The sequence below is a fragment of the Equus asinus genome, chromosome 23, assembly GCF_041296235.1.
Source record: "Equus asinus isolate D_3611 breed Donkey chromosome 23, EquAss-T2T_v2, whole genome shotgun sequence".
In the NCBI taxonomy this organism is placed as follows: Eukaryota; Metazoa; Chordata; class Mammalia; order Perissodactyla; family Equidae; genus Equus; species Equus asinus.
The window spans coordinates 50,910,532-50,933,232 of record NC_091812.1 but is presented as its reverse complement, the minus strand read 5'-3'; the positions used below and the strand labels follow the sequence as shown (position 1 = coordinate 50,933,232).

General features: G+C 42.7%; 1 protein-coding gene across 3 annotated transcripts in view; it reads right to left on the bottom strand.

Moving 5' to 3' along the window:
* The window catches only part of ADAMTSL1 (ADAMTS like 1), an 852,153-nt gene that overhangs the window by 3,561 nt on the left and 825,891 nt on the right, over positions 1–22,701 (bottom strand). For all 3 annotated transcript variants that reach the window (XM_070495595.1, XM_070495594.1, XM_014845577.3), the window contains 5 exons: positions 21,824–22,036; positions 20,057–20,237; positions 16,638–16,845; positions 1,683–1,792; positions 655–875 (listed from right to left, as the gene is read on the bottom strand). In XM_070495595.1, the coding sequence (XP_070351696.1) occupies positions 655–875; positions 1,683–1,792; positions 16,638–16,845; positions 20,057–20,237; positions 21,824–22,036 (933 nt within the window). The remainder of the gene's footprint in view (positions 1–654; positions 876–1,682; positions 1,793–16,637; positions 16,846–20,056; positions 20,238–21,823; positions 22,037–22,701) is intronic.

Genomic DNA, 22,701 nt, shown 5'->3' with positions numbered 1-22,701 from the left:
TCTGTGGGAAAGCACCTCCAATTTGTTGGGTCCAGAGGAAGAAAAAATAGATCCCCACCCAACTGGGGTACCCATGCTGGTGTTGGGCTGAGGAGGATCCAGACCTGAGGGAGGAGGGAGTGAATGAGGATCACATCCCAAGGGCGTGGGCTCCCGCACAGTTCTGGTGGGTGCCCAGGGGGCTGGGGAGGAGGGAGGTGGTCAGCAGGTCCTTGTTCTGCGAGAAGCAGAGCACTGCGGGGTGCAGGGCCAGCTGAGCGGGAGGTACTCTGTGCGCTGCTTTAGTGTGAGCAGCGCTTTCTCTCTGGTACTCCCCTCTGGGCACCAGCCAACCTCCTGCAGGGGAGCTGGAGGCTGGTTTCATCCAGCACCTGGCCAACAGCACCTGACTCTCTCAGGGCCAGGATGGAGCCCTTAGGGCACACCCAGCCATCTTTTGGGGCCTGGACATGTGTACACACATCCTTGTACATATCTTTGCTTGCTTGCACGCACCCATGCATCCCTCTGAAAATATCCAACTCCAACCCCAGTCCACAAGCCTCGGGAAACCTGATCCAATGCCCCAGGCTCAGGTTCCATCCCAGGGCTCGCCCTCTGCACCCCATGCCCTGTGAGGAACTTGCAGAAGGCTCTTTGCGGGTGAGAACGTACTGTTTTCACATGGGGTGATATTGCAGCGCTGCCAGTTGGCGGGCCGGGGCCCCCAGGAGCACAGGTGCTCAGGCACTGCCTTGTTGGTGCGGGCATGCACACACTCCACACGCCGGGATTGGAAGCCGTAGTTGCCACAGGTCGCTGTGCACAGGGTCCACAGGCTAACCCTCCAGTGTACGCTGCATGCTTCTGACCAGCAGTTCTGGGTGCTCACTGGCCTGCAGGAAGAAGGTACCAGGGTTAGGGTCTGCCGCTGTGGGGCCGGATCGGGGGGAAGATATGAAAACTATGCTGCAAACCCAAGAATGTCAGGCAACTCCTCAGGATCTTCCAGTGCTACCAGACCTGGGTTCTGATCTCTGCTCTGTTCCGGAATGGCTATAAGATCTCAGAAGGCCACTTCCTCTACCTAGGCCTCCATCTGCTTGGCTTCATCACTGCATGTCCTAAGAATGAGCTCCCCTGGGGTGGGGGCTGGCAGAGGCAGAGCCTGGAGCCAGTCTCAGGGGCTGGGGCCTTAGGTGGGGGTGGTGAGCCTTCACCGTAGGGGGACATCTACAAGGAAATATGACAGGGGCTGGGGGCTGGATAGCAATGATAGATTGAGACCCAGGGACAAGGGCCCTTATCTCAGCATAACTTCTACAGCGAGGTCAACAAGAGCGAGGTCAACAAGAGCAAGGGGCTGGTGGAGCCCTTGAGGTCTGTTGACCACTGTGTGGGCCTCACCTCCTGCCTACCCTTGGGCTAGTGCAGGTCTCTTGGGGTATCAGGCCTCCCTCACAGGAATAGCACCTTCGCACTCTTCATCTTCAAGAGAGGAAAGCCCAGCCCCTGGCCCATTCAGCAAGCACTGAGCCATCTACCTCTGGGGAGGCCAATGGCCTGGGGAAAATGGAGGCGAAAGCGCAGGGCATCTGACCCCTGGGATTGTGGGAAGTTGGAGGAGAGACATTTACTCACCACTATCTTCCTGTGCTATCGATACAGGGGCTGGGGAAAGGAGGTCCATGGCTTTCTCTTACCTCGGAAGGGCACTGCACTGCTCTGATGGTAAGGTGATGCCATCCCGTGTCTGGCAGAACACTTGTCTGTGTTGCACGGCTAGGCGAGGCCCGATGCAAGGCCCGTTGCACTGGGAAGTGGAAAACAGTGACATACATAACGTTAGCCAAGTCAAGGGGAAGGCTGCAACTCTCAGGCTGCATGGGACACAGGATCATGCGTAGGATCTTGCTTGAGGCCCTCAGATAATTCATCTTGCCCCTCTTGGGCCAGCTGAAGGACATTCACTGGTGTATTTTCTTTTCTTTGTGCCACAGTGGAATGGTTAGTTTTCCTGTGGTCTGTGAGCATTCTGCTAGCAAATGGCTAATGGTAGTGTGGAGCCAGAGAATGTCAGCCCCCTCCCAGATTAATCATATGAAAGATTTCTTGGCATAAAGTGCTAGGAATGTAGTGGTAAACTTTAGAGCTGAAGACCTCTAAATGAGCCCTGCTTCTCATGTCCAGTCCAAAGGGTAATTTGGTTTATTATTTGTTTGCTAAACTCATCCAAGTAACCAAGTCTACCATTTCTTTCCTTTCTTTGGCTTCACTGGGCAGCTGAACGAAAGTAGACTTAAGCACATATAGTTAGTCCCAGCTCATATTCTCTTGCCATGTGCTCATGGAGATTAAGCTTCTCCCAGAGTTGGCAGAGCCAGACTCTATCCCAGTAAATACCCCTACCAACAACTATGTCTGTAAAATACAAAAGCAGCAGGCCCTTAGCCAACATCTGCTATTTGAGTGGAGTAAGAGGACAGATATTCCTTTGGAGTTCACTTTAGAACAAAGGCTCTTAACTCAGGGGTTTTTGGACTCCTAGGGGTGCACAGGGGAACTGCTAACCCTTAAAATTACAGTCATATGCTGCATAATGACGTTTCAGACAATGACGGACTGTATATACGACGGTAGTGTCATAAGATTAGTACCATATAGCCTAGGTGTGTAGTAGGCTATACCATCTAGGATTGTGTAAGTATACACTATGATGTTCACACAACCACGAAATCGCCCAATGATGCATTTCTCAGAATGTATCCCCATTGTTAGGTGATGCATGACTGTATAGCAAGAGGCTCAAAGGACCTCAAAGCTTAAGAACCACTGAAGGAGTAGGATTTAAGGTAAAAGTAGTCCTCTTAGGTCAGGCAATTCTGCCCAAAGCCAGTTACCGCTCCTCCTGTTGTAGCTGAGTATACCAAAATCTCGCCAACCTCATCCGTTTGTCTGACCAAGTGATGCTAGAATGTGTGAACTCAAAAGATAAAGAGATGGGCCCTGAAGGGTCCAGTGTGACACTATTGTTTACAAAGACACAGGAGGGTTAGGGAAAATGTAAAAATGCATCCTTGACGCCAATAACTGGGAGTTCTTTTTTTTTATTGTGATAAAGACATAACAATTTCCCATTTTAATTATTTTTAAGTGTCTTTAAGTACAGTGGCATTAAGTACATTCATATTGTTGTACCATCATCACCACTACCCATCTCCAGAACTTTTTCATCATTTTAACTTACACTTTGTGCTCACTAAGCAATAACCCCCCATTATCCCTTTCTCCCAGTCACATGGTAACCACTTCTGTTCTGCTTTCTATTTCTATGAATTTGACTACTCTAGGTACCTCATATACGTGGAATCATACACTTTTTGTCCTTTTGTTTCTGACTTGTTTCACTTAATGTTTTCAAGGTTCATCCATATTGTAGCATGTATAGAATTTCATTCCTTGTTAAGGCTGAATAATATTCCATTTTAACTATGTACCACATTTTGTTTGTCCATTCATTTGTCAATGGACTGGTGGGTTGTTTGCACATTTGGCTATTGTGAATAATGCTGGTATAAACATTAGTATACAAATATCATACAAATATCCAAGTCCCTGCTTTTAATTCTTTTGAGTATAAACCCAGAAGTGGAATTGCTGGATCATATGGTAATTCTATGGTTAAGTTTGTGAGGGACCACCATACCATTTTCCATAGCACCTGTACCATTTTACATTCCCATCAACAGCCCATAAGGATTCCAATTTCTCCATATCTTCTCTAACACTTGTTACCTTCTGTCTTTTGATAATAGCCATCCCAATAGACATAAAGTGGCATCTCGTGGTTTTGATTCACATTTCCCTAATACTAATGATGATGAACATCTTTGCATGTGTGTGTTGGCCATTTGTACACCTTCTTTGGAGAAATGTCTATTCAAGACTTTGTGTTTTGTTGTTAAGTTGTGCTTCTCTATATATTCTGGATATTAATCCTTTATCAGATTTGTGATTTGACAATATTTTCTCCCATTCTATGAGTTGCTTTTTCAGTCTCTTGATAGTATTTTTTGTTGAAGAGAAGCTTTTTGTTTTTATGATGTCTAGTTTATCTATTTTTTCATTTGTTGCCTATGCTTTTAGTGTCATATCTGAGACATCATTGCCGAATCCAATATCATGCAGGTTCCGCCCTATGTTTTCTTCTAAGAGTTTTGTACTTATACATTTAAGTCTTTGATGTATTTTGAGTTAACTTTTGTATATGATGTAAGATAATGATCCAACTTCATTCTTTTGCATGTGGATATCCAGCTTTCCCAGCACCGTTTGTTGAAAAGACTGTCCTTTCCCCATCGAATGACCTTGGCACAATTCATTTGGTTATATATGCAAGAGTTTATTTCTGGACTCTCTATTCTATTCCATTGGTCTGTATGTCTGTCTTTATTCCAGTACCATACTGTTTCAATTATTGTAACTTTGTTACAAGTTTTGAAATCAGGAAGTGTGAAACCTCCAACTTTGTTCTCTTTTTCAAGATTGTTTTGGCTATTCAGGGTCTCTTAAGATACCATATGGATTTTAGGATGGACTTTTCTATTTCTGCAAAAAAAAAAAAAATCCTTGGGATTTTTGATAGGAATTGCATTGAATCTGCACATCAATTTGAGCAGTATTGACATCTTAACCAACATTAAGTTTTCTAATCCATGAACATAAGATGTCTTTTCATTTATTTGTGTCATCTTTAGTTTCTTTTAGCAACATTTTCAGTGTTTCAGTGTACAAGTCTTTCACCTCCTGGGTTAAGTTTATTCCTGAGTATTTTATTCTTTTTGATGTTATTATAAATGGGATTGTTTCTTAATTTCCTTTTCAGATTGTTCATTGTTCCTGTATAGAAATACAAGTGTTTTTATGTGTTAATTTTTTACTCTGCAATTTTGTTGAATTCGTTTATTAGCTCAGAGTTTTTTTTAATAGTTGTTTTGGGATTTTTAGGGTTGTTAATATGAGATCATGTCATCTATGAACAGAGGTCATTTTACTTCTTCCTTTCCAACTTGGATGGTTTTTCATTCTTTTTCTTGCCTAATTGCTCTGAACTTCCAATACTATGTTGAATGGAAGTGGCAAACATTGCATCCTTGTCTTGCTCTTCACCTTAGGGGGAAAGCTTTCAGTCTTCCCTATTGAGAATGATATTTGTTGTAGGTTTTTCACATATGGTCTTTATTATTTTGACATAGATTCTTTCTATTCCTAGTTTTTTGAGTGTTTTTATGATGAAAGTGTGTTGAATTTTGTCAAATTCTATTTATGCATCAATTAAGATGGTCATTTTCCCCTTCATTCAACTAATGTGGTATATTACAGTGATTGGTTTTCATATGTTGAACCATCCTTACATTCCAAGAATAAATCCTACCTGTTCATGGTGTATAATCCTTTCAATATGCTTCTAAATTTGGTTTGCTAGTATTTTCTTGAGGATTTCTGCATCAAGAATTAGAAGGGATATTGGTCTTTAGTTTTCTTTCCTTGTGTCTTTGTCTGGCTTTGGTATCAGGGTAACACTGGCCTCACAGAATGAGTTAGGGAGTGTTAGTGTTCCCTTCCCTTCAATTTTTAGGAAGAGTTTGAGAAGGATTGGTATAAATATTTCCTTAAATATTGGGTAGAATTCACCAGGGAGGCCATATGGCCCAGGACTTTTCTTTGTTGGAGGTCTTTGATTACGGATTCAATCTTCTTTCTAGTTATAGGTCTATTCATATTTTTACTTCTTCATGATTTCGTCTTGGTAGGTTATGTGTTTCTAGGCATTTGTGCATTACATCTAGGTTATCCAATTTGTTGGTGTACGATTGTTCATAGAACTCCTATAAAATTTCTTTATTTCTGTAAAATCAGTAATGTTACTAATTTCATTTCAGATTTTAATAATTTGAATCTTCTGTTTTTTTCTTAGTGTAGCTAAAAGTTTGTCTATTTTGTAGATCTTTTAGTTTCATTGATTTTCTCTACTCTTTATCTCCACTCTAGTCTTTATTTCCTTCCTTCTGCTAGCCTTGGGTTTAGTTCACTCTTCTTATTTTAGTTCTTTAGGGCATAAAGTTGTTGATTTGAGATCTTTCTTTTTTTTCCCCCCCAAATTATTATTTATTTATAGGAAGATCAGCCCTGAGCTAACATCTGCTGCTAATCCTCCTCTTTTTGCTGAGGAAGACTGGCCCTGAGCTAACATCCATGCCCATCTTCCTCTACTTTATATGTGGGATGCCTACCATAGCATGGCTTGCCAAGTGGTACCATGTCCACACCCGGGATCTGAACTGGTGAATTCTGGGCCGCTGAAGCAGAACATGCACACTTAACCACTGCACCCCCGGGCCAGCCCCGAGATCTTTCTTTTTTAATGTAAGCACTTACAACTATAAAATTTTCTTAGCACTGCTTTCTCTGCATCCCATGTTTTCACTTGTCTCAAGGTATTTTCTAATTTTCCTTATGATTTCTTCTTTGACTCATTGGTTGTTTAAGAATGTGTTATTTCATTTCTACATATTTGTGAATTTTCCTGTTTTCCTTGTGCTACTGACTTTTAGTTTCATCCATTGCAGTGAAGAGATACTTTGTATGATTTCATTCTTTTAAAATTTATTAAGACTTGTTGTGTGGCCCAACATGTAGTCTATCCTACAGAATGTTTCATGTACACTTGAGAAAAATGTGTATTCTGTTGTTGTTGAGTGGAGTGTTCCGTATATGTCTGTTAGGTCCAGTTGGTTTATAGTGATGTTAAATTCCTCTATTTTTTAAATTGATCTTTTGTTTGGTTGTCCTATCTGTCATTGAAAGTGGGACATTTGTTTATTTTTCCAGTTCTGTCAATATTTGATTCATATATTTTGGAGCTTTGATGTTTATGTATATATGTTAATAATTATTATATCTTCTTGGTGTATTGACCCTTTTATCAATATATAATTTCCTTCTTTGTATCTTGTAACAGTTTTGACTTAAAATTTACTTTGATATTAGTATAGCCACCCCAGCTCTCTTTTGGTTACTATTTTTGCATGGGATATCTTTTTCCACCCTTTCACTTTCAATTTATTTGAGTCTCTAGATCTGAAGTGAGTCTCTTTTAGATAGCTTACAATTGGATTATTTTTTAACCTATTATGCGAGTCTATGCCTTTTGATTGAGGAGTTTTTTCCCCCACTTATGTTTAAAGTCATTACTGATAGGATGGACTTATTTTGCCACCTTGTTTTATGTCTGTCTTATAACTTCCTCTCCCCTCCATTGTTGCCTTCTTTTGTATTTAGTTGATTTTTCATAGTGACATGTTTTGATTCCTTTCTCATTTCCTTTTGCATGTAGTCTATAGATATTTAATTTGTGATGACCATTGGTATTACATTTAACATCCTAATTTGAATTGATACCAACTTAACTTCAACCACATACAAAAACTCTACTTTTATACAGCTCTTTCTTCTCCCCCACTTAATGATGTAAAAATTATGTCTTTATACACTGTATATTCACTAATATAGATTTATAGCTTTTTATGCATTTGACATTTAAACCCTGGAGAAAGTAAAAAATGGAGTTACAAACCCAAATTACGATGCTGATTTTTGTTTTTCTGAAGAAGAAGATTCGCCCTGAGCTAACATCCATTGCCAATCTTCCTCTTTTTGCTGAGGAAGATTTGCCCTGAGCTAATATCTGTGCCATTCTTCTTCTATTTTGTACATGGGTTGTCACCACAGCATGGCCGCCAATGAGTGGTGTAGGTCCACACCTGGGAACAAACTGGACTGCTGAAGCAGAGCATGCCAAACTTAACCACTAGGCCATGAGGCCGGCCCCACAATACTGATTTTTATATTTGCCAAATACAGAGATATGGCTTGAAGTTACTATCTAGTGTCCTTTCATTTTAACCTGGTCTCCCTTTCATGTTTCTTGCAGTCAGGTATAATAGTAATGAACTCCCTCAGTGTTTATCTGGGAATATTTTAATTTCTCCCTTTTTTTTTTTGTGAGGAAGATTGGCCCTGAGCTAACATCTATTGCCAATCTTCCTCTTTTTGCTTGAGGAAAATTGTTGCTGAGCTAACATCCATGCGAATCTTCCTCTATTTTATGTGGGATGCCGCCACAGCGTGGCTTGATGAGTGGTGCTACATCTGTACCTGGGATCCAAACCTGTGAACCCTGGGCCACTGAAGCAGAGCATGCAAACTTGACCACTATGCCCCTGGCCTGGCTCCTCTCCCTCATTTTTGAAGGACAGTTTTGCTGGATATGGAATTCTCAATTGATAGTTTAATTCCACTGCCTTCTGGCCTGCAGGGTTTCTGCTGAGAAATCAGCTGCTAATTTTATTGAGGATCCCTTAGTACCTGATAAGTCTCTTCTCTCTTGTTGCTTTCAAGATCTCTGTTTTAAGACAATTTTGATTATAATGTGTCTCAGTGTGGTGTCCTTTGAGTTTGTTCTACTTGGAGTTGTTGAGCTTTTTAGATTTGTAGAATCATGTCTTTATCAAATTTGGGGTGTTTTTGGCCATTTTGTCAAATAATATCTCTGTCCTGTTCTCTCTCTCTTCTCCTTTTGGGACTCCCACAACGTGTGTATTGGCCCCATTTTCTTCGTTTCTTTTCTTTCAGCTACTTGGACTTGATGATTTCAATTGTCCTGTTTTCAGGTTTGCTAATTGTTTCTTCTGCCTGCTCAAACCTGCTGTTGAACACACCTCTAGTGAAATTTTTAATTCAGATAACTGGGTTTTTCAGCTCCAAAATTTGTTTGGTTTCTTTTTATGATTTCTATCTCTTTGTTGATGTTCTCATTTTGTTCACGTATTATTTTTCTGATTTCCTTTAGTTCTTTATCCATGTTTTTCTTCAGCCCTTTGAGCACATTTAAGGCAGTTGTTTTAAAGTCTCGGTCTAATACATTGGATGCCCTGTTTCTTGAGGGATAGTTTCTGCCACTTTATTTTCCCCTTGAATGAGCCATGTGTTCCTGTTTCTTTGTATGACTTATAGTTTATTTTGGAAAATTAGGCATTTGAGAAAACAGCTCTCTCACCCAGGCTTTGTATACTGTCTCTGAGCCTAGGGATCACCCTGAGGTGAAAGCTTAAGGTCTTCTCAGGTCTTTCCTGAGCATATGTGTTGCCTGGGCCTGCGTGTGGCTTTCCCAATTCGCCTGTATACATGGCTGCTTTGAAAAGTTTTAATTTCCCGGAGAGTCTCACCCCAGGTTTTCCTCAGGGCCTTAGATGGTCTATTAAATGGCTCCATCTGTGCTCTCTTGCCCCAGGTATCTGGAGGTGTGTAGCCCCCTGCAGCTTTTGCAAGTAGTGGCTGACACTTTCCCCCCTTAACATGTGAGTTAGGTGAGACAGAGATCAGTCCTCCAGGTGGTCCTCTCACAGGTTAGAACACTACAAATAGGATCTTCTCTGTTCTCTACTGACTGAAGGAGGGAAATGGGCTGCTGTTGCCTTTCGACCAAGACTGCACCAGGCTGGGGAAGAATGAGTGAAAATGCCACAATTTTCTGTTTTGAAGGTGGGTTTTTCTTTAATGGGTGTTTGCTTGGTTGATGTAGACCTTTGACTGTTTTTCAGAGCTTCTATGAGGTTAGTTCAGCTAGCTTCTGATTGTTTTTTGATGTTTCCATGGGGGAATGAGAACTTAGAGCTTCTTAGTCTGCCATTTTGCTGATGTCCCTTGACCACAACTGGGAATTCTTGAAGGAGTGATCTGTCCCCAGCAGCCCTATTTCCTCTACTCTTATCTATACCTGTACTCATTGCTGGTTTGACTTCAGTGCCAATTGCCACACTGCCCATCAGTCAAGTTCCATGAGGTCCTGGCCAATGCTTGCTTTATCTTGTTTATTCTTTCTCATGCATTTTGATATACCACCGACTCTTCCTTCTTTCTGGAAACAACTCCTTTGTTGGTCTTTACAAATATGCTTTCTAAGTTTTTTCTACTCATTAGGATTTTTTTCCCTCCTCTTCCCACAGCTTAATTAGTGTTCCCCCAGGGTTCTGTCCTGTGCCTTCTTTTCCATCTCTGTGCTTTACCTCTCCTTGGTTATACTCATGACTGCTAGCCACCCTCTGTCTACTGATGCCTTTCAAGTTGATAGTGTTTAGCACAGAGCTCTTTTAAGTCCCAGATCTATACATCCAATTGCTTAATGAACGTATCTCACTTGGATATTTCACAAACAAATATCTCATGCTAAACATGTTCAAAACAATTTCTTATCATCCCAGATAGCCAAGGGATCACTGAAGCCATGTCCTCTCCATTTCCACTGCCTTCGTTCTGATCACAAAATTTCTTAACTAGATTAGGGTTCTCTTCTTCAGCCTTCTAATTGCCCAATTCAATTACTATACTGATGACAGAATAAAAAGTGTAACTCTGATCATGACATTCCTGCTTAAAAGTCTTTCTAGGTAGTTCCCCTCTCCTGTGCCAACAAAGTGGCATTCCTAATGAGATCCAAACTCCTCACACAGCCTACAAGACTTTTCATAGTTTGACACCTGTTTTCCAGCTACATTTATATTTCTACCTCTCACCTAATTCTCCTAAAAACATTCCAGGGCTGCTGTTGCCTTCATTCCTTCACACATGCTTTTATGGAACACATTCCCACCAAACAGGTGCCTCATAAATGTATTATGGATTAAAAGAAGAAAGTTGACTTATTTCATGAAGCCAGGTTGTTAGAGCTGAGAAAGTGGTCTTAGTTCTACTTAAACTAAAATCAGCGTGGTTTTCTTAGACTTCAAAGAGGTAGGCAGATGAAGGAACAGACATTTGCATGACACTATTTCAAAAGGATTTTCTTGTCAGAAATGTTTGAAGCACATCCTAACAAAATCACCAATACAAAAATATCAACAGGATTGTGAGATCAAGCAAGTCCTTGTAATTTGTAATGCCTTAAGCCTTGCTACTCTTTAACATGTGGTCTTGGACCAGTAGCATTGGCATCACTGAGAACTTTTAGAAATTCAGCATGGATGAACACAGTGAGAACTTCAACAAATAAATAGAAATGATAAAGGACCAAGTAGAAGTCACAGAGCTAGAGAATAACTGAACTGAAAAATACGCTGGAGGGGTTCAACAACAAACTAGATGAAGCAGAAGAAAGGATCAGTGAACTCAAAGACAGGGTAGTGGAACTCACCCAGAGCAGCAAAAAGAATGAAAAAAAGTGAAGATAGCTTAAGGGACTTATGGGAAAAGATTAAGCAGACAGCATTTACATTATATAGTCATAGAAGGAGAAGAGAGAGAGAGAGACAGGGGCAGAAAACTTACTTGAAGAAATAATGGTTGAAAATTACCATAACCTGGGGAAGAAAAGAGACAATCAGATCCAGGAGCCCCAGAGCATTCCAAATAAGATGAACCCAAAGAGACCCACATTAAGACACATTATAATTAAAATGTTGAAAGTTAAAGACAAGGAGAGAATTTTAAAAGCAAGAGAAAAACAACTTGTTACATACAAGGGAACTCTAATACAACTATCAGCAGGTTTTTCAGCAAAAATTTGAATATATCATGCTATTCCCTTCTGGCCTGGAAATTAGGGGGAAAAAGAAACTTCCCCCAAGAATACTCTACCCAGTAAATTTATCATTCAGAATTGAAGTGATGATGAGTTTTCCAGATGACAAAAGCTAAAGAAGTTCATCATACTAAACTGGCCTTAGAAAATTTTTCAAGAGTCTTCTTTAAGCTGAAATGAAAGGGTGCTAATTAGTAACAAAAAGCATATGAAAGTATAAATCTCACTGGTAAAGGTAAATATATAGAAAATGTAGTGGATTAATCACTTATGAAGCTAGAATGAAGGTTAAAAGACAAAAGTAGTAAAAAATAACTATAACCACAATAATTAGTTAAAGGATATACAAGATAAAAAGATGTAAAAAGTCACATCAAAACCAAAATGTCACGGGGAGGAGAGTAAAAATGTGTTCAAATTTAGATTATCCACTTAAAATAGACTGTTACAAATATAAGTTGTTATATGTAAGCTTCATGGTAACCACAAGCAAAAATCTTTAATAAATACACAAAAGATAAAGAGGAAGGAATCTAAGCCTACTACAAAGGAAGAGAGAAGAAGAAAGGAACAGACAGGAACTACAAAACAGGTCTTAGGAACCAAAAAATTGGTGTAACTCCAAATAAAATAAAAAATAAAGAAACTCATCAGTAAAGAGAGACATATAAGAATAGTCATACTACATTGATGAAATGTCAGTATCAAGCAGAAAACAATGAACAAAATGGCAGTAAGCACATACCTATCAATAATTACTTTAAATGTAAATGGACTAAATTCTCCAATCAAATGACAGAGTGGCTGAATAGATAAAAAACTGAAACCCATGTATATGCTGCCTACAATGAACTCACTTCAGATGTAAGGACACACACAGACTGAAAGTGAAGGAATGGAAAATGGAAATAAAAAGAAAGTGGGAGTAGCTTTATCAGACAAAATAGACTTTAAGACAAAGACTAATAAATGATAAAGAAGGGCATTGCATAATGATAAAGGGGTCAATCCAACAAGAGGATATAACATTTGTAAATATTTATGCACCCAATATAGGAGCACCTAAATATGTAAAGCAAATACTAAGAGACCTAAAGGGAGAAATAAACAGCAATACAATAATAGTAGGGTACTTTAATACCCCACTTACATCAATGGATAGATCATCCAGACAGAAAATCAATAAGGAAACATCAGCCTTAAACAACATGTTAGATCAGATGGACTTCACAAATATTTATAGACTATTCCATCCCAAAGCAATAGCATACACATTCTTCTCAAGCACACATGGAACATTCTCCAGGATAGATCGTCTATTAAGCCACAAAACAAATCTTAATAAATTTGAGAAGACTGAAATCATATTAAGCATCTTTTCCAACCAAAATGGTATGAAACTAGAAGTCAATTACAAAAAGAAAACTGGAAAATTCACAAATATGTGGAGATTAAACAGCATGCTACTGAACAACCCAAAGCAAAAGTAACAAAAGCAAAAACAAACAAGTAGGACTACATCAAACTAAAAAGATGCTGCACAGCAAAAGGAACCATCAACAAAATGAAAAGGCAACTTACTGAACGAGAGAAAATATTCACAAATCATATATCTGACAAAATATATAAAGAACTCATACAACGCAATAGCAAAAAACCAAACAACCCAACTAAAAAAATGGGCAGAAGATCTGACTAGACATTTTTCCAAAAAATACAACCATTCGCCAAAGAAGATGGCCAACAGGTACATGAAAAGATGCTCACCATCACCAATCATCAGGGAAATGCAAGTCAAAACAATGAGATATCACCTCACACCTGTCAGAATGGCAATTATCAAAAAGACAAGAGAAAACAAGCATTGGCAAGTGTGTGGAGAAAAGGGAATCCTTATGCACTGTTGGTGGGAATGTCAATTGGTGCAGCCACTATGGAGAACAGTATGGAGGATCCTCAAAAAATTAAAAACAGAACTACCATAATATCCAGCAGTTCCACTTCTGGGTTATTTATCAGAAGAAAATAAAAACATTAATTCAAAAAGATATATGCACCCCCATGTTCATTGCAGCAGCATTTATAGCCAACATATGGAAGCAACCTAAGCGTCCATTGATAAAGAAGATGTGGTGTATGGAATATTATTCAGCCATAAAAAGAAGAGAATCTTGTTCCTTGCGACAACATGGATAGACCTTGAGGGCATTATGCTAAGTGAAATAAGTCAGAGAGAGAAAGACAATACTGGATGATCTCACTTATACAGGGAAATCTTAAAAAAACCAAAATCAACCAAGCTCATAGGTACAGAGAACAGATTGATGGTTGCCAGAGGCGGGAGGTGGGTGAAATGGGTCAAAAGATACAAACTTCCAGTTGTAAAATAAATAAGTCGTGAGGATATAGTGTAGAGCATGGTGACTATAATAATACTGCATTGCGTATGTGAAAGTTACTAAGAGAGTAGATCTTAAAAGTTCTCATCACAAGAAAAACAATTTTTTTTGTAACTGTATGGTGATGGATATTAAACAGACTTGTGATCATATCACAGTGTATACAAATATCAAATCATTATATTGTGCACCTGAAACTGATGTCAATTATACCTCAATAAAAAGAAATTCAGCATCCAAAGCTCTACTCCAGACCTGCCATATCAGAATTTGCATTTTTAACAAGATCCACAGGTGATTTACATTACAGCTCGAGCTATACTTGCCTCAAGGGTTTTAGAAGAAAGAAGGTGGTGGTGAGAGTTGTTTGAAGGGAAGGAAGGGGGAAAGACCTATTTTTCTCTCTGTTAGGAAAAATAATCACTGAAAACGATCAGCGTGCACTATATGTCCCCTTGAGTGACCTCAATGACACAATGCAGAAATATCTCCCCTGTGTAGCCAGATCTGTTCCCAATTGTAATTTCACAAACTGCCAGAAAGCCTTGAGGGCCTAGAAGCAGAGCAGTGCCTTGGACTGAACGAGACCTATCAGAAGTGGGCTTTTCCAGGTAAGAGAAAGATGATATCCCCCCAGGTGTGGGAGCAAGGGGGAGCTCATGCCTCTTTGATTATGAAGCACATACATTAGGTCACTGGCAATAAGGGGGGCTTGGTAGAGGCGCCAGAAAGGAGCTTCCAGCTGAGCGTGTTGATTGGCTAGTGTTGAGCACTATCACCTGGGACACAAACGGCTTATGCGTTGCAAGTGAACTGTGTCACTACATTTCTCCCAAATAACATTTGATCTTCATTAGTGATGGCCACAGTGTCTTAATAGGAGCTTCCAAGTGACTGTTTTCCAAAGAACACAACTTGGGGTGACGATGGGGGACATGAATGCAGTAACGTGTAGATAGCCAGTTCCAAAAAGTTTCAAGTTGCTAACTGCCCCAAGACATTAAGAACCTTGTGGTGGTTTTGTTTTGTTTTTTTTTTTGAGGAAGATTAGCCCTGAGCTAACATCTGCTGCCAATCCTCCTCTTTTTGCTGAGGAAGACTGGCCCTGAGGTAACGTCCGTGTTCATCCTCCTCTATATGTGGGACACCTGCTGCAGCATGGCTTGACAAGTGGTGCGTAGGTCCGCACCCAGGATCTGAACCAGTGACCCCTGGGCCACTGAAGCGGAATGTGTGAACTTAACTGCTGTGCCACCAGGCAGGCCCCACCTTGTGGTTGTTTTGGGGTGTCCCAGCAGGCCAAGCTTAATGGTGTGGTTCAGACACCAACCAGTCAGAAACTATGCCTGACCAATCAGAATGGTCATCCTACCAACAGCGTCAGCCTCCGACGAGCCACAATAGTTGTTACCACACACTTGGTGGGTACCAGCTGATTATCATCCTGGCAGACAGCTCTTAGATGCTCAGGAGGTCTCCAGTAGGTTTTGAACACAAACTTTGGGGAGAAACACAGTATATGCAATTATATCATTTCCCCCAAGCATCACACCAGATTTTTTTTTTGGTGCCAACAATGTTCTAAAAGAGTGGAGTGGTCAGACGAGTAGGAAACTATTCTTTGTCTAAATGGAGGCCCTATCTACCTGCAGTGGGAAACCTGGGCCTCTAAGTACAACGGGAGTTCCTGGTGGGTGCTTGGTCCCACCTGGCCCAGAAATGATGTGAGAACAATGGTGAGGCCACTCAGGCTCCCTGCCCCGGCTCCTGGCATCATGGGTCTGTCATTGGTCAGGTTTGCTCTTCACCACAGAGAATCTTCAGTTTGTGTTGATCTTTCTTTTAAGTGACAACAAAACATAAAATTTCCTCTCCAAATGGAGTCATTGTGGTTCCTCCCTATATCTAGAAGAGGCCCCATTCCTACTTGGGTCAGATGAGCTCCCATGTCTGCTGTCTGTTGAGCCAACCTGGGACATTTTTGGTTAACCGCTGGCGGAGAATCGAGAAAGGAATTGGTGGTTTCAAAGTGATCCAGCCAGGCTTCAACTCTTCTTGGCTTGGAGCAGTGGCTCTCTACCCCGGCTGCACATCAGACTCACCTGGGGAGTTTCTGAAACTTGCTCATGCTTGGATCTCACCCCAGAGCAGCTGACTTAGAATCTCTGGGAGGTACAGCTTGGACACTGGTCTTTTAAAGAAGCTTCTCCAGTGGTTCTAACTGTGCAACCCAGTTGAGAACCCCTGGCCCGGAATGATGCTGCAGCCCCCAGATGGATCTCATCAGAGCTTTACATCCTCAGCCCCAGCATCGCCAGTGAGGAGAGCCGGCCTTACAGTGAGAAGAAGGGGTTGCTGAGGGTCTGATGATCATCTGAGAATGGGAAGGGAGGGAAGGAAATCAAAAGGAAGTGTAATGGGTGTGGGAGGCAATGTTAGTGTTAGAGAAGAACAATCTGATCTGGGCTTTAGGAAGGACAGTGGGCGGGGTTAGCTGATTGACAGGATGTGAAAGTGTGAAAGGTTGGTCATCACTGAGGAGGTGGCAGTGGTGGCATTTTACTTCCTACTGTGGCAGGGTCCACACCTTTAGATTTACCTTTCAGATAAAACCCTCTCACCTGGCCCCAGCTGGAAAAGGCCCACTCCACACAGAGCTGTTGGTTACAGGCCTGGGTGTCCACTGGCCGTTTGGCGAGCTGGGTACACATGTCATTGGACACGGGAGTGGAGATCCCAGAGGCTTTCAGCTTCTGGCAGGTCACTCGGCGGGTCTGGACACCTCCCCCACAGCTCCGGGTACAGGCGGACCAGGAGGTCACCATCCACCTGCAGAGAGGAAGAGGCGTCAGGGCAGCCGCAAAGGTTAGGCCTTGGGGAGGGGCACGGGGCCGCATATGCCCAGACAGGTGCCTTCCACAGCCACCTGTGCTCACCACACAGCTGCTAATTTGGGGACTGCAGCCCTTTTCACAGTACATACATGGCGTGGTAGGCTGAAAATGGTCCCCCGAGGATATCTACGTCAAATCCCTGGAATATTACTTTATTTGGACAAAGGGTCTTTGCAGGTATAAGTAAGGATTTTGAGATGATATTATCCTGCATTATCTGGGTAGGCCTCAAATGCCATGACAAGTGTCCTTATAAGAGAGAGGCAGAGGGAGTTTCGACACAAACACAGAAGAGGGACAGTGTGACCACAGAGGCAGAGGTTGGAGTGATACAGCCACAAGCCAAGGGACACATAGAGCCACCAGAAGCTGCAAGGGCCAAGGAAGAGATTCTTGCCTAGCACTCTTGGAGGGGTGCTGCCCACTGACCTGGATTTTAGACTGCCGGCCTCCAAAACTGGGAGAGGATAAATTTCTGTTGTTTTAGGCCATCACGTTTGCGGTAATGTGTTACGGTAGCCATAGAAACAAATACCCTTTGGAAATTGACTAAAAAGGTGCACCTTGAAAGAATGTTCTGAAGATCAGTTGCCTCAGCTTGACATTGGCCCAAAAAGCAGTGAGCATGCAGATGGAACACCCTGGGGAGACAGTCCTTAATTATACTGTGCTGTGGGTCTGGTGCTCCCTAAAGGCACCCAAGGGTGTGGCAGAGAAGGGACAGTCTCTGAGGAAAGTCAGATCCGAGCCTGTGTTGCCTCTGACCCAGGGGGCAGTCTGGGTCTCACTTAAGCCAGCGTTTTGTCTGCTAGGACTCACAGTATTCTCTACCTCGCCTTCACCCGTGGCTCATTTGATGGTGTTGAATCCCCCCGCAACAGGTGAAGTTCCCTCCAGCTTTCTGGAGCAATTGCCCACCTCCAGGCAACATAGGCCATAGGTCTTCTAGGTAACTCTTAGAGGGCTGCCTTCGTGGTGAAAGTAGTTGTTCTCAGAATGTTAGCTTCCAACTACAATTTAGATCCTCAGAAGTGAGACTGACAAAGACTGTGACAAATGGCTTGTCCCATAAAGCCAGGCCGCACGCTAGGAGTCACTGTGAAATCCCTGGTCCATAGACAAACATGTAGGGGTTCTCTTTGCATGTCTGCACCCTGGGATAATTCTCAAAGAGGAGACAGTTGGGGGAAAATAGTAAGGAAAGACTTAGTGCTTTTCAGCCATTTCATTCAATATGGAAAAAAACATTCATTAGTTTTTTTTTTTCTTGAGGAAGATTAGCCCTGAGCTAACATCTGCTGCCAAACCTCCTCTTTTTGCTGAGGAAATAGGCCCTAAGCTAACATCTCTGCCCATCTTCCTCTACTTTGTACATGGAACGCCTACCACAGCATGGCTTGACAAGCAGTGTGTAGGTCCGAGCCCAGGATCTGCACCGATGAACCCTGGGCTGCCGAAGTGGAGCGCATGAACTATACACCACTGTGCCACTAGGCTGGCCCCAAACATTCATTAGTTTTATTGCCTGAGAAAAAAACTTATCTAAATGAAATGGTTCAAACAGTGACTTGGGTCAAAGCAGGACTTCCCAGTACTATTCAAAAAGATGACCAGGGTGATGTTTGTATGCAAAGAAGGCTGCTAAGGTGCCCAAGAAGCCTGATGGGGAAAGCAGCCAAAGGTGGGCCTGTGGCCACTTCCAAGTCCAGTGACATCACGTCAGCTCTCAGGCAAGGAGTAGGGACGGGGAGCAATTCCACTTGACTTCTTTAGTTTGACGGAACTTCCCTGCTCTGTTTGCCCCTGGGAGAGGGCCGTGTGCAGATATCCAACCCACAGGAGCACAGCCACTTAGGACGCGGCCACGAGGTGTTTTAAAGCTCCTGGGAGCACTGAAACCCAAGGAGACGCAGCCATTATTTCATTTGCAGAAGTAAATGAGGCTGATTGACTCCGACCATCCCCACAGCAAATCGAAAAGTTGCTGGCATGTCCAAGACCTCTTCTTCATTTCACATAACTTGGCAAGGGCAGTCTTCCAGCCTCTTATATCCCTGGTGAGTGTCAGGCCTGCGTTTCAATCAACTTTTATTTCCAAATATACATTTCAGCAATTTTTCAGGAGCTGGGGTGGGGGGTTGAGAAAGGAGAGGTAGGGCTGTGTTACAGTTCAGGCAGGGTATAAAAGGACATTAATCATCCCCGTGGAAACCTTCCCGTCAGCAAGTCCAACTGCTGATGTTAATGAGCGTGTTTCATGTTTCATTGAGTCTCTCCTGGTTTCAGCTGCTCCTTATGACTCAGCTGGCAGAACACAAAGCTGTTGGCTGAGTGGTGGATGAAAGTCCCACAGATAGGTAGTAGGGGGCATTGCAGGGCTCAGCCAAGTCCCCCCAGGCTCAGGGCACCATGGCGGTGCCAACTCAAAGCCCATCCATTATCCCTTCGGCTACTGCCTGAAGACTGGGGCGGGGGTGCTCAGCGGGACTCACAGCTTCTCAAGGCTCGAGGAAGAGACTGTGGGTGTCATTCTGGGCTACGTAAGGGACCCAAATGCAGAGAATGTATATCCAAAGTTGAGGCAACTATAGGAAATGGAGATTTATTTCAACTTTAGCAGGATGCAACCTTTGTAGAAGAGAAGAGGATAAGATTTCCTCAACTAAACTGGAGTGTTGATGAGCACAGGTAAAGTTAGAAGAAAGGGGAGGAGTTGGCGTATAGGCCAGTAAGCCCTAGCCCCTGAGCACGTCAACTGCAAACACATTTCTTCTCTCACAAATGAACCAGAGAGCCTGCAACTGCAAGATGCGAGCCATCTCTTGCCATGGCCTGAGATGCTCCTGCTCCCTGAATAGACCCTCTCAGGCACTTGGGAGGCCCGGGCAGCCTTTCGCTGGTGGAGTGGTGAGAGAACAAACAGAACGGAGGGAGAAGGCTCATTCTGGGGATGTTTTCTGCGCGGTGGAGAGGCCTGACAAGCCAGTGCCTATGGAGAAGAGCAGCTCCCTATAAGGCAGGCCCCCTTGCCTGCACTCAGCGTCTGTCCCTGCACAGGGCTAGTCAAGGGCTGGTCATCAACTTGGCTGAAGTCAGCGCCCATCCTTGGGGATGGGGAGGCCTAAGCCAGCATCTGGCACACTCACCGAGAAGGGCAGTCTCTCCGATTGCAGGCGATGGGCTGCACAGCGGGGCGCACCTTCCCTGCACAGTGAGCGGGGCTGACCTCTGTGCTATTCAGGAGACACCTCAGGCGTGGCTGCTGAACCCCCCTGTTACCACAGGAGGCTGAGCATGTTGCCAGTCTGTCCACAGACCACCAGTAATCTGTCACAGGAGGAGGATGAGAGGTGAAAGAGAGCATTAAATGCCTATGTTTTGTATTCCTTCTGAGGTGGGCATGAGGAGCTGTTATGAATGGGGCTCTTGCCCTCAGTGGGCTCCATTCCCAACCTATCTAGGCAAGTCATGTAGTCTCCAGGAGCCTCAGCTGGCTCATCCATAAAAATGAACCCAACAGCCCTCACCTCATCAAGTTATTGTGAGGCCTGGATCCAACAGAAGTCAAGGGCCTCACCCTGTACCTGGCACACAGACAGTACTTCATCAGTGGCCGAAGCTCTTAGGATTTTTCAACATAGTTTAAAAATAACAGTTCCTAAAGTACTTTTCTTTCCTATTGGTTCACCAGAAAGTCACTTTATTTTTCAGAGATATAAAAATATCAGAGATACTTAGCAATCATGTTTAAGAGTGCAGATTCAAATTAGACTTTGTAAATATTACAAAAACCAACCTATCCAGAGGGGACTCATTTACATGAGGCACTGATGTCAGCAAGAAAGACAATTTCTTTGCATTTTCTATTTGGGGGTCTGGGACTCACTGGTAGGAAAGGTGTTAAAAATAACGGTAGGTTGGTAAATTGTGAGGGCTTATTTGCAAAGTTGTGTATTACGAATCTTGTAGATAGGCACTGGCTTCTGGTTTTCAGCAGAGAATGACTGTCTGGCAAGAAAATGGAACATTCACTTTCCTGTCTGGAAAGTCAAATGTCAGGGGAGGGTGTTTAAGAGGAAAACCCATGTGCTCAGAAGAATCTCCCTCCTTATGGGCTATATTGGCACAAAAGTCTGTCCCTTCCCACAGAATCCTCCATTTTAGGATACATGCAGTAGAATTTTGCTCTCCCTAAAATATTACACACAGGCCACAGGTAGAACCAGCCTATGCAAAACTCTAAAGCCTCACTTAGCTTCTGTCACAAGGCCAGTTTGATCTTCTTTCCCCCCGTTTTGGGCTCATTCACAACTCTCTCTTGGTACAGCCAATGCCAGGCCCCACCCAAGGGCTCTCTGACCTGCTCGTTTTCCTGGAAGGTTCATGTATGAGCCGTACAGGCTTCTTGGTCTGTTCTCTAACAGGGCCACAGGAAAGGTGCCTGGAAAGCACTCAGCACGTGATTCCTGGACTCTCCAGGGCAGGAGGCAATAACCAAGTGGTTCAGATGAAGAGAGATTTTTTAATCAAACCTACAGAGAAAACTTGCATTTCCTTCACAGGCTACTTTGTGTATGTGTGTATGTGATCTTTACTAGTTAAACCAGCTTAAAGGAAACACATTTGACTTTGACATATAGTGGTATTTCCTCGGTCCTGAGTGGCAGCCAAGTTATGATCAGAAAGACCAGTTTATGATGGCAGCACTGACTTTTCCAGGTTCTGCTGGGATGGGGCCTGGTGGCTCTTCTGAAGGGCCTCATTGCATGGAAACATGGTTCAGGTTCAGTTTTTATGCTCTAGGAACCATGGGGGATGAGAAATCACTTTGTTCTACTAGAGAATTAGCTTCCCAAGGAGACTCTCTTGTTCAAGAAAGAAGCCTGGCACCCAAAGCCTGAAGGGTTTCTTACCTTGGATCACTAAAGAGGCCTTCTGCACGAGCGTTCCTGCCTCATTCTGAGCAAGGCAGCTGAATTCGCCTTGAGACCCGCCACTAAGATTTGCAACCTGGAGAATCTGTCCAGCTGCCAGGATATGATGCGTCAGTCCTGTGACAGAGGCAACTGGCTGGCCACCATGGAACCAGGTGATATTGGGGGTAGGGTGACCTTTGATGGGGCAACCTAGAAGGAGAGGAGAAGAGAAGTAAGCCATTCATTAAGGCCAAAAGGACACATTCCTGATGAGTCACTTTAGTGTTTCAGCAGCTCTAGAGGCCATACATACAATGGGCCTTCCCCATGGCATTTTTTCTTATGCTTCCCACTCCTAAGCAAACAGGAGATGTTTTTATTCTCTGGGATTCTGCGAGGGTGACTATTATTCATTCAAGTAAGTAAAAATTCTTGGAGGACAGAAAGGTGCCTATTTCTAAGTCCTTGTACTAACTTTTAAAAAAATGAAGCAATTAATATTCACCCATTGAATATTTTTTCAGGCTAATTAGTTCCTACACCAATTTTATACTGAAAGAAATCACTTCTTCAGATACAATGAATTGGAAAAAAAATACATACTATATAATTATAGTTAAAAATCAAACTTCAGTTGGCAAAAGTCTAATATCTGCCTCCATTTTACTCTTTATGTGACTTTCAAGCCAAAATTTATCAACAGAGACTAGGAAAACAATTTGAAACCCTGACCTCATTTTTCTATAAGTCAAGAACTTTGGCTTTCTGACAACTCTTACCAAGCCTGCGTTGGACATTTACAATATTACGTTTATCTGCATAGTCATTGAACATACTTTCACATATTAAGATTCCAAAATATTAACCTGAGATAT